Below are 12401 nucleotides of genomic sequence, written 5' to 3'. Positions count from 1 at the left end.
TCTGGTGAAGCCTCTCGCCACCCCTGAGCCTCTGGCCTGTATCCCAGTACTGTATGCACAAATAAATAAATCTTTAAAAAAAAAAAATCACCCTTTACAAAATCTCCGTGGGACCTTCCAAACTGCCTGTAGTTTTGTTTCTGGGGTCTTTCTGTATTTATTTCTTTTCTCTTCCATCTTTTCTTCATTCTGATGCTGGCCACTCACCCTGCAGAGACAACTCAAACTGTTTTCTGTTAGCGCATTCTAAGTTTGTCCTACTGTCTTTTTTTTTGGGGATTTATTTCCCAGGTCTGGCTTCAGCTATTTCTGGGCCAACATGATTGTCTGAAACCTTCTCTTCATGACCTTTATTTCTTAACCCCGTTACTTATGTACTTTGCCTGTTCTCTCCTTTTCCAGTGTGTAGGTTCTATTTTGGGAGGTTCGAAAGCTCAGGGGCAGCCTCAAGTCTCTCAGGTTTTACTCTGGTTTATGAAGTACCTTTCTTCTTTCTTAGAATTCAGGAAATGAGTCAGGTTCTCTGTTGTGAGGCTCTCTAGTTTGTTGTTTAAATATGTATGTAGTGATTTGGATTCTATTTTCCAGTTAGGACTTGTTGCCAAGACTTTTAAGTGGGTCATTGCTGTTACCCTTCCTCCCCTTATTTTTCAGTGGAAAAAAAAAGCAAAGAGTTATCTTACCTATGGTCGTATAATTTGGTCTTGTACCAAATTATTTCAAATTGTACCAATTTGAAACAAAACCACGTTTTTTTCTTAATTTATATATCTTTACATTATTCATTTTAAAACAGTGTTTACTTCCCTCCTCCACTTCGCCCACCTGTCATCACCATAGTGCCCCACATTCCTCCCTCCTTCTTTTGATCTCCCTGTGTCCCCCTCCCCCTAGGATAGCTCTGGTTTATAATTGTCTGTTTTTGTTTTGTATTGTAGTCACAATACACTTTCCCCCTCCTGTGTCTTACTTGATTCTCTTACATTCCTCCTATAAATGAAACCCTTCAGTATTTTTCCTTCTGACTTATTTCACTGAGCATGATCCTTTCTAGTTCCATTAATGTTGCTGCAAATAGCATGAGTTTACCTTTTTTGGTTGCTGAGTAGTATTCCACTGTGTATATATACTACATCTTCTTGATCTAGTCATCTAGTTTTGGGCATTTGGGTTGTTTCCAGGTTTCACCTATTGTAAATAGTGCTGCAGTAAACATAGGGGTGCAGGTATCCCTTTGAATTAATGCAAAACCACATTTTTTTATTCTTTATACTTTGTAGCACAGATATTGATAATATCTTAACTGTAGATTGTTTTGTTTTTAATCCATTAAATTCAGAATTCTCATCAAGTTGATTACATTTTGGACTAACACAAGAAAAAATTTTTGAATGAAAGAGATCAAATAGTTATATAGAAAGTATTTAGTAATTTAGGATATGTATGCAAAAATATCCTGATGTAAATCTTATGCTAAAATGAAGAAGCAGAAGAGTGGTTTGGTTAGAGGAGAAATTGGTTGTAACATGGAGAAATAGGATGAGAGAGGTTAAAAAGCACATCAAGAGATTGGAACAATTCTAAGAACAGACTTCTCATTGGAGACCAGACAAATGAAAGTTCCCCCTCCCTCTCTCTCCCCCATCTCTCACCACTCCAGCAAAAGGCTCCCCTGCCACCCCCCACAAACTGCTAGCCAGCCAGTGGGTCTGTTAATGATGCTGAGCAGGGTGTCCTGTTTCTGGACAGCCACGCAAAGTGCAGAGAGGTCCTGTGGCAGCACAAAGAACTTTTGACCTTTTGAAAAAGTTGCTAAATTCTTCACCAAAAATAATGCTAATTCTAAAACCAAAACCAATTTCTGATTGTTTTGCTGTGTTTAGTTGGCTTGCGGAAGAAGAGCAGCAGCTGAGACTGCTGTGCTATATTGTGTATTATGCAACAACACATCAGAGGGCCTAGCTAACTTTTTTCCTTGTAAAAAGCAGCAACACAAAAACACAAAACTGTTCTTTTGCTTTGGACTTGTAATTTGCATCTCATTTGGGAGCTTTGGTCTTCCCCTCATTATTTCTTCATGCATCCCTGTTCTAATCGCTGCTCTCTGAACTTAGCTTTGACCTCATTTAGTTGTACAAACTTTAACTATTTCTAGTTTCAGATCTGTTTCTAACTTCTATCTTTCCTTGTTCCATTTAGTAAACCATAGGTTCAGACTTGTTTGGGGAAAAGAATATTTTTTTTCTTGCTTGTTTGGTTTTTGTTTGCATAAATTTGTTTTTTAGTTACTAATTATTCTTTACCTTCTTTGTCAAATAGGCCACCAAGCAATTTCTCGAGGAGATCAACAAGTGGACAGATCAGTACAACGTTTCCCCTCTGTCTTGGGATGTTGCTGTCAAGTTCCTCATGGCCCGGAAGTTTGATGTGCTCCGAGCAGTAGAGTTGTTCCACTCCTACAGAGTGCGTGGCTTCGGGTGGGCCAGGCCTGTGGTATCAGGGCTTTCTGTGTTGCTGTTCTCTGCCGTACTCTGCACACTCAGTGGTTCTCTGAGTGTTTTCCCTTATTCTACAAAAAATGAAAGTGGCTTCACAGGATGGGTGCATCTAGTGACTCTGTTCTCTGACTGGCCAAGGTGGATGGCATCATGTTCTAAGAACTTCTGATGGGCAGAGTCGTGGATGTGGAATATTTGTTATAAACAGTAAAAAGCAAAAGCAAAAACAAAAACAAAACAAAAACAAAAAAAAACCCAAATGGTGATCAATATCCCCAAGAGCCTTGGAGCTAGAAAATTCTTATGAAGAGATAAAACAAATCTCCCAAAATTAAAACAACAGAAAGGAGGAGGATAAGAAGCATTAGTATTAATTTAAGACCAAACTCATTGACACCTATCTTGTGGATCATTTTGTTTGATATCTATTCACTCATTCAGCAGTTGGACGAGCCATGGGATGTGCCAATAGACATGGCCTCTAAGCAGCTGGAATATGCAGCTAGGGTTCAGTAAAGAAATCTAGACTAGAAGTTGGGATGACCTAGGTAGCTTCAGTATTGAGGTTGGGGCATGGGTGAAATCGTAGGACACTGTGAGGAATATGAAGATGTGCAGGGTACAACTTCGCCTCAAATTATTTTTTATTATTTTAAAAGTTGAATTTGGAAGCTTTAGGTAGAGCATTGCTTTCCAAAGAGCCCAGCACTAATACTCTTGCACTTGCTGTCTTCCCTCTGAAGATATTTGAATTCAATTCTAGGAGTAGCTTGGAAAGAATAAAGACCTAGTTAGTTTCATTCGCCAGGGTGTTCCTAGTACTTAGTTCATAATAGTTGCTCTACAAGTATAATGATAATGAATAAGTGAATTAAGTTGATGAATTGTGTGAGAATTGAGTAAACAAAGGGCCACTAATGAAACTTAGGAGTGGTTGAAAAAAATAGGAAAGCTGAGAGAAAATTCTCAAAGATAGAAGTAAAGTCTTGGACAAAGGGTATGTGAGCAATAATTTCTTGTAAAAGGAGAATTGAAAAATGACCTCTGGATTCTGTCAGGAATGACCTCATCACTGTCTTAGGATCTCCCAGTGGGTAGATTGGGAGGAAAGGAGATTGCTGTGGACTGTGAGGGAGAAAATCTGGTTTTGGAGATGAGAAAAATGAGGTCATGTTAGCTGTTGTTGGAGATGTTATCACACTGGGAAGAATGGCTTCTGTTTAGCATGGGAAAGGCCCAAGCCTGGGGGATGTCTGAAGACGTGTACTTCCAGATGGTTATGGGGCCATGTTTTAATACCTGGTGCAGTGTCAGTGGCGCTGCTTCTTTAAGAACTCTACTCTGCACTCGTAATTCTTAGTCTTTAGGGTTGGAGTGTCACTGATTCCAAGGAATCAACCTGTGGGGTTGGTAGGTGGCATTGATTAGGAATTTATGATTTACTTAGTTGATTTCTAAAGTCCCTTAACTCAAATCTGATGTTTACTTAAAGCTGTTCAGGGTATATAGTATTTTCGTATTAATTTATCTTGTTATGCTTTATTTTAGGAAACACGAAGAAAGGAAGGCATTGTGAAGCTGAAACCTCATGAGGAACCTCTCCGTTCTGAGATCCTTAGTGGAAAATTCACTGTCTTAGTGAGTCTTTTTTTTTAAAGATTTATTTATTTACACATATAAGAACTGGGGTACAGGCCAGAGGTGCGGGAGTGAGCTGATTCACCAGAGACATAGTGTGGAGCAAAACAGGCAGATCTACTGAACTATACTGCTGAGGGGAGCAGCTTGCAGGACAGGAGAGGTCTGCCATGCCATGTGGGTCACCTCCTTGGCCAGGGATCAAACTCCTGCTGCAGTGGCTGTGGATAGCTTCATAGTGTTGGGCTTTAACCCGTCTCCCCACCAGCAAGGGCCCCATCTAGTCTTTATGGACCCTTCTTCCTTTTTGTCATTTTTGGATTTTGTTGCTAGATACCTTATCTTGAATCGATAGAGTATCAGCATGGGGTACATACAGTTTGTCAGAAGTTATTCTCACAGTAGTTGAAATCTTAGAGAATCAATTACTCTAAATCTATAGATTTAGACAGTATCTTTTTTGGTCCACTAAGGCTAAGTCTTTGGTCCACTAAGTCATGTTCTTTGGGCTGGATATACGGTACATGTAAGCTCTCTCTGATTAGAGACTGCAACCTTTCAGCTACGTGTACAGTGATGCTTTTAAAGTAATACATGAAAGTCGTGGTTATGTAGTCAGTGGTTTTCCTGTGATATTAACAAGGTGGAGAACCATCCCTAATCTCAGCAGTTGAAAATTATTGTATACATTTTTTTCCTACTGCAGTACCAGAGAGTATTGAAAGAATCAGGCTTGAGCTGAAAGAAGTATTCTTGGCTAGAGTCATTGATGTAAATTAGAGAAATGTTGTCACCAGTTTTTCTCTTCAATCAAATGTTTTCGTCAGGATTTAAGAAGCTTAATGATTGTTATGATTGTCTATTGGATTTCTAAATAGTTCTTGTTTTATTTTCTCTAGAATGTTCGTGACCCAACTGGAGCCTCCATCGCCCTATTCACTGCCAGATTGCATCATCCCCATAAGTCAGTCCAGCATGTGGTCCTTCAGGCTCTGTTTTACTTGCTAGACCGAGCTGTGGATAGGTGAGCATAGAGACTATCTTTTAGGTAGTCTAGGACCAGATTGGGCCATGACAGTTCTCAATTTGATTAAATTCAGCAGTGCCTTTGCCAGGCTTTTAGGATGTGCCCTGGGAAGTACACAGTGCTTTAAATAGAAAATATTCTATGTCCTGAAGAGCCTGGCATTTTCCAGGTATTATCAGATGGTGGGTTTTCTGTACCTTTACCTGGTTGACTTTCTTTCAAAATAACAGAAATTTAGAAAGCTAATAGTAATCTGCAGTGTACTGATAATTACTTATTAAAAGAGAGTGAAAGGAAACCTCTGCTGGTTCTTTTGGGTCATTCACACCAAGATGTTGATTTTCAAGACTTTTGGGGCCTCAGTTTCTTAGCCTGTAAAACAGGAATAAAGTCATTTAATTCAGGATTTTGAGACTCTACATTCAGGAGAAAATAATCCAGAGGTATAAAATCAAGCGAAATCATTTTTACAAATAGGTGCATAATAGAAAGAACTTTTTATTTAAAACTCAGGTCATCTCTCCCTCCCTCTGCAAGGAAAATGGCATTAATTACTATTCTACAAACAAAGATCTGTAGTTCCAAGAAGTTGAATAACTTTTTTGCATTTATCACTTATTGGTCCAACTATGTGTAAGATTTCAGTTTCTTCACTCTTGGCCAGAGCTGTTTGTTCCCTACTGTGTTTTCTTTTTGCCATACTTCCTTTTTCCTCTGGTAATTGCCATTGACAGTTTATTATTGCTGTCAGTGTCATTGGCTGGCCTGGACTAGAAGTAGAAGGCTGATGTAGTGGGAGACAGGTATGTACAGCTTTAGCCACATTGCAGACTTGCAAAATGGGAACAATCAAGGAATTGTCTGAACAGGACTCTCTGTCTCCTTCACTTCCTAACTGCCTCGTTAATGTTACTTTCACAATATTTAGTTTTTGTTGTTGATGCTTAGTAGAGTACAGCCAGTTTATACACAGCCTTATTCTGGAAAGGAGAAGTTACTAAGGAGAGAGAAGATGTGTAGTTTCAGTGGCAAGCAGAAATACGGAATTGCCCAGTTCTTCTTCCCAGTTTGGTGTGCAGGCATACTTTTCAAAATATAGGTTCCTTTAAAAAACTGCATTTGCTCAGGGGAATAAGTAAATGACTTTCCAGAAAATCCAGTATTTACTCTCCTCCTTGGTGGGGGGGAGAGTCAGTGCATAGCACTGCCAAAACTTGCATTTCTAGTAGGAAGCAGGAAGGCCACACAGTTCAACAGAATTAAAATTTGTTTTTATGATGTCCCTTTCTTAAAAACACTTATTATTCAATTACTCAGCAATCAAAAAAGATAAACTCATGCTTTTTGCAGCAACATGGATGGAGCTGGAAGGGATCATGCTTAGTGAAATAAGCCAGAAAGAAAAAGAAAAATACCGAATGGTTTCACTCATAGCAGGAGCATAAAGGGCCAGGGGAGGGGGGTGAAATAATAATAATGAACAACTATTTACCAGAGACATTTTATGGGGGTGAAGTGGGGAATGGGGGTGGGGAGTACATGGGACTATGATGATGGCACATGGGTGATTTGGTGGGAATCACCAAATGATGGGAAGCCCGCAGGGATTACAACTAAGATGGAAAAAGACACAAAATGATGTAAAAACAAACTAATATTAATAAATAGAAAAAAAATGAGTAACAATCACTTCTAATACAAAAAAATATGATAAAGTCACATTCAAGGGTTAGCTCCTTGATCTTGCTTAGAGCAATTATTTTTCAACTGAAACTGTTTCTATGCCCAAACTTCTGTTTGAGAAATTTCCTTTATTTTGGGCCTAGAGTCATTATACTGTAATGTAAAGATTTACAGGATGTATTCTTCATAAAATTAGCCTAAAGAAATATATTCCAGATTAATTGTTTTATTTTGTCAAAGAATTTAATTATTACTCATGGTTTGTTTTATTTTTTTACTCCTGTCAGAAAACATACTACTAAATTTAATGTACCATTAAAATAAATAACTACCTCAAAAAAAAAAAAAAACCCTCATTATTCAGAAGGCACATATAAGATAAATATAGTGAATCCTTCCCTCCGAGAAAAATATTCTGTGTTGGTAGAAATTCTTGTTTTTGCCATTTTGCCTTGAACTTTACTAAATCTTGCACTTTCTTTAAGTCCTAACTTCTGTGACCGACTCCCTCAGCATTCTAACTTGTCACAGATAAAATTCATTTTACTCTAATAGCATTTGTTATGATTACCAATTAATTTGTGTTCAGTTATACATGGCTGTGATGACATTTATCATGCTGTTGCTGTTTTTTATTTCCCATCTACAGGATTGTAAGCGACACGAAGGCAAAGAGCTTTCTTATATACTGGAAAATTTCCATATCTGTAGGTGAATAGGAAATGAGATCATAAAATTCCACATAACCACCATCCATCATCTTCAGTTATCTGTAATAGTCCTGTTCATCCATAGTTCCTCATGCATCCCCTACATTCAATTATTTTGAAATAAATGTCAGAGACTGTTTTAAATTTCTTGGTATCTCTGGTAGCCTCTAATTTAGGAGTTAAGTTCAGTAGGGAAACAGTTATTCTTAGTAGGAAATTAACTATGTAAGTCTCGTAGTCTATACCCAGAACATTGAAAATTCTATTACATTGGTATTTATTTCATATACCTTCACAGGATGAACAGTTTCCTGTCTGGGAATATAGATCCTGCATCATTATGTACCAGCATTTCTTATTAAATCTCTTTCCCTTGGCACTGCTACTTTTTTTTTTTTCCAGTCCTCTGCCACAGGCTGGAGCTGTGGAGGGGAAAATCTGTAATTCTTTGAATTTAAGCTTGTGAAGAAATGGGAATTCTCTAGACATGGTGCATCTACTCAGTAATTGTGCCACTTGTTTAACAGCATTTTTGATCTTGATGAATCATAGTCTCTGTGGGTCCTGAAAAACAGGGTCAAGTTTTAACACTAATTGTAATGTGCAAGAGCCATTTGAAACTAAAATGCTGGAAAAGCGTGGATCTACCTCAGAATTAGAGATTTGAGGTTTTGATATGCTACTCAGGAATGGATTCTTCTGCTTGCCTTGCATTTTGTTGAAAATATAAAGAAAATTAATTTCTAATAGATTATACAGAAAAACTAGGATACAAAAGAGCATTGTGACTTCCGATTTTAGGAATTGTTTTGTGCCCTCCCCCCCAATTTCTCGATTGTAAAAAGATGAATTTTTTTACATACAGTACATACAATTATGAAAATTGTATGTACCTGCTTGCAAAGACTGTTAGAGGCTTTTGGGGGGTAATGAGGTGAACAGAACATGTTTTCGCCCTCGAGGAGAATCAGATGGCTATACAAGTAAGTGAATAGCCACAAGAAAAGTCCTTAGGAAGATTTAAAGGGCTTCAAAGAGGTAAAGGACAGTAGTGCTTTTGGTTAGTTATCAGATTCTTCATGGAAGAGGAATCTTTTTTTTAGTAGTTTATTTTTACATCATTTTGTGTCTTTTTCCATCTCAGTGTTATCCCCACGTACTTCCCATCACCAATTCACCTGTGTGCTATCACCACAATCCCATGCAATCCCGCCCCCCATTTTTTGTTTTTAAAGATTTATTTATTTATGCTCACAGAACTGGGATACAGGCCAGAGGTGTGGTGGGTGAGAGGATTCACCAGAGACAGAGTAGAGAACAGAACAGGCAGATTGACAAAGTACACTGCTGAGGGGAGCAGCAGGCAGGTCAGGAGAGATCTGCCACGCCATGTGGGTTACCTCTAGGGCTGGGGATCGAACTCATGTGGAAGTGGCTTCGGAGAGCTTCATGATGTGGTGCTTTAACCCGTTGCTCCACCAGGGAAAGCCCTGCCCCCATTTTTGATATCATTCCCTGCTCCACCCCCGTAAAATGTCTCTGGTATATAGTTGTTCATTATTATTATATTATTTTTTTCACCTTGGTCTTTTATGCTATGAGTGAAACCATCCAGTATTTTCCTTTTTCTTTCTGGCTTATTTCTCTTAAGCATGTGATCTCTTCCAGCTCCATCATTGTTGCTGTAAAAGGCATGAGTTTATCTTTTTTGATTGCTGAGTAATATTCCATTGTGTATATGTACCGCATCTTTTTAATCCAGTCATCTACTTTTGGGCATTTGGGTTGATTCCATGTCTTTCCAATTGTAAATAAAGCAGCAGTGGGGTGCAGGTGTCTTTTTGAATCAGTGTTTTTGTGTTTTTTGGGTAGATACCTAGAAGTGGGATTGCTGGGTCATATGGAAGCTCCATTTTTAGCAGTTTGAGAAACCTCCAGACAGCTTTCCATAGTGGTTGTATTAGTTTGCATTCCTACCAGCAGTGCAGGAGAGTTCCTTTTTCTCCACATTCTCGCCAACATTTGTTGTTGCTAGTTGTAAGATGTGCCATTCTCACTGGGGTGAGGTGGTATCTCGTGGTTTTAATTTGCATCTCCCTTATTACAAGTGATGTTGAACATTTTTTCATATGCTTGTTGGCCATCTGCATTTCCTCTGGAGAAGTGTCTTTTCAGCTGGAAAAGGAATCTTTTTGAATTGAACATGAAATACTAATAAAATTCAAAGTTCAATTCTGGATAAACTAGATGCTGTAGAACATTCTCAACCTAGGAGTTTGGTACTTCATAAAGATATACCAATAAGTAAAATTCCAAGTTCAACATGTGAAATTTCCCCCACATATCACCAAGCAATTTTCTGGCATCAAGCAATTTTCTGGCATAAGCTCAGTGTTCTACGGTTCAGCTCAATTCTGACACTATCATTCATTTGCTTCAGGTCTCATAAGTTAAGAGGTCAGCCCTACAGAAGGAAGAGATGCAATAGGGCAAGCAAGAATAGAGAAAGAGGTGCAGATGACTCTCTCAGCACCCCCACAGAGCCAACACCATAGATGCTCTTCAAACCCCATCTTTCTGTTTTTTTTTTGAAGATTTATTTATTCATACAGAACTGGGTTACAAGCCAGAGATGCGGAGGGTGAGAGGATTCACTAGAGACAGAGTGGGGAGCAGAACAGGCAGATCTACGAAGTACACTGCTGAGGGGAGCGGCGGGCGGGTCAGGAGAGGTCTGCCGCACCATGTGGAACTCCTCCTGGGCAGGCGGGGATCGAACTCATGCGGAAGTGGCTTATGCTTCTTAGTGCTGTGCTTTAACCCGCTGCGCCACCAGGGAGGGCCCTTTCTGGGTTTTTAATGGATGCTTTATTTCATAAATAATGGTTGATTAGAACATAGACTATTGTTGATTGAACTTATCTTCAGCTTCTTTCTCCTGCCTGGAGGTGAGAGTAGGAATGAGACTGAAAGTTCAGCCCTTTAATCCTCATCCTTAGGAGACCTAGGGGGATTCCAAAAGTAACTACACCCACATAACAAAAGATATCTTTATGCTCTCTTAGGGAATTGTAAGGGTTCTAGGAGTTCTTGTTAAGAACTTGGATGAAGACCTCGTATCACAACAAGCATAGCAGATACCCAAGATAAACCCTTTTTGTAAGAGGTCTCCTTATTAGACCAGTGTTAAGGGTGGCAGTTATTTTGGTCTTAGATGTATCCCATACTCTGTGTCTTTGTTTTGCCCCAGATTTTCAACATACCTCTTCCACCTTATTACTTTTAAATGTCTTTGTTCAATGGTTGCTTTACAGTTTTGAAACTCAGAGGAATGGATTGGTATTTATCTATGACATGTGCGGTTCTAATTATGCCAACTTTGAGCTGGATCTTGGCAAGAAAGTCCTGAACCTGCTGAAGGTAAGGCTATGAGAAGGCCTTCTCAACTCTCCTTCAATGGCTAGAATATTGCTTTCTGTTCCTATTATTTTCTATTTTTCGGGAGATTGTAGCCTTTAGGTATTATGTTGCACTTAAAGGATACCTGTAAATAATGACTAGTGGCTGCTTCCTCAGAACAAAAAATGGTTTAAGTAAAGTGGGAGGAGTTAAAATTAAAAATGCACAGAAACATCTTGAGTCATGAAGGTGGGGAATTCCTTTCCTAGATATTTTTTTTAGAGATTTATTGATTTATGCATAGAGAACTGAGGTACAGGCAAGAGGCATAGGGGTGGTGAGAGGCTTCACCAGAGAAAGAGCGGGGAGTAGAACAGGCAGATGAACAAGTACACTGCTGAGGGGAGCAGTGGGCAGATCAGAAGTCTGCCACGCCATGTGGTCACCTCCAGGGTGGGTATCGAACTCGCACGCAGTGGCTGCAGCTAGCTTGCAGTGTTGCATCCTAACCCGTTGTGCCACCAAGGAGGGCCCTAGATCTTTTTTTAAGATTTATTTATTTATGCATAAATAAAAAACTGGGTAGCTTTCCAGTTCTGCGCTTTAACCTGCTGTGCCACTAGGGAGGACCCGAGTCCTAGATTTTTATAAAATAGAAATTAAGAAGGCCTATGAGGTGTCATCTGGCCTTGTTACTTTCACACTTTTTAATCTTGATCTAGTTAGAAATGCATTTAGTATTGTGACTTAATACACAAATGTATGTATATACTAAATATATATATATAGATACAAATATAGTTATACACAGATATTGGCCCTAGTCTCTTATCCTGTACTCTTAGGTCCAGAAGTGTTTCTTTCTTTCTTTCTTTTTTAATATTTTAAACTTCGTAGGTCCAGAAGTATTTTTTTTAATATTTTAAACTTTGTCCCCCACTAAAAAGGTTTTTGGACATTCTCCCCCTTTTTTCTTTAAATTAAATTTTAATATGCTGCACATTTTTTTTAACTTCGCTGCACATATTTTTATGTACTGCATGTATATTTGTTTTTAATATATGTCTATATGTAAAGAATAATATTTATCTTTGGCTCATTTCTTCCTTTTCTAATGCATTGAGAATACATGCTTGAGAGAATACATGTAGAATATAGGAGTAGAATTATAGGCTTATAAATAGAGTTATTAGGTCTGAGAAGATTCAATTTTGTAAGATAGTGTCAAATTGTTTTCCAATGTGGTTGTTCGGAACTGCTAACTGTAAACTTTATGTTGACCCACATACTGATACTTAGTGATGTCAGGCCACTCAATTTTTTCCCTTAAAAGTTAAGTGGGTGGCCTTCCCTGGTGGCGCAGCGGGTTAAAGCATAGCACTGAGAATCTAGAGCCGCTTCCGCATGAGTTCAATTCCCGCCTGCCTTGGAGGTGACCACATGGCG

The 12401-nt window shown here is 38.8% G+C and overlaps 1 protein-coding gene across 1 annotated transcript in view; it reads left to right on the top strand.

Moving 5' to 3' along the window:
- The window catches only part of PTPN9 (protein tyrosine phosphatase, non-receptor type 9), a 60819-nt gene that overhangs the window by 22951 nt on the left and 25467 nt on the right, over positions 1–12401 (top strand). Inside the window, exons 2-5 of the mRNA XM_004687584.1 lie at positions 2320–2463; positions 4047–4136; positions 5036–5160; positions 10871–10976. Of these exons, the coding sequence (XP_004687641.1) occupies positions 2320–2463; positions 4047–4136; positions 5036–5160; positions 10871–10976 (465 nt within the window). The remainder of the gene's footprint in view (positions 1–2319; positions 2464–4046; positions 4137–5035; positions 5161–10870; positions 10977–12401) is intronic.

The sequence above is a fragment of the Condylura cristata genome, unplaced genomic scaffold, assembly GCF_000260355.1.
Source record: "Condylura cristata isolate star-nosed mole 26May11 unplaced genomic scaffold, ConCri1.0 scaffold00023, whole genome shotgun sequence".
Classification (NCBI taxonomy): Eukaryota; Metazoa; Chordata; class Mammalia; order Eulipotyphla; family Talpidae; genus Condylura; species Condylura cristata.
The sequence above is the reverse complement of the archived record's forward strand: the minus strand, read 5'-3'. Positions and strand labels throughout refer to the sequence as shown.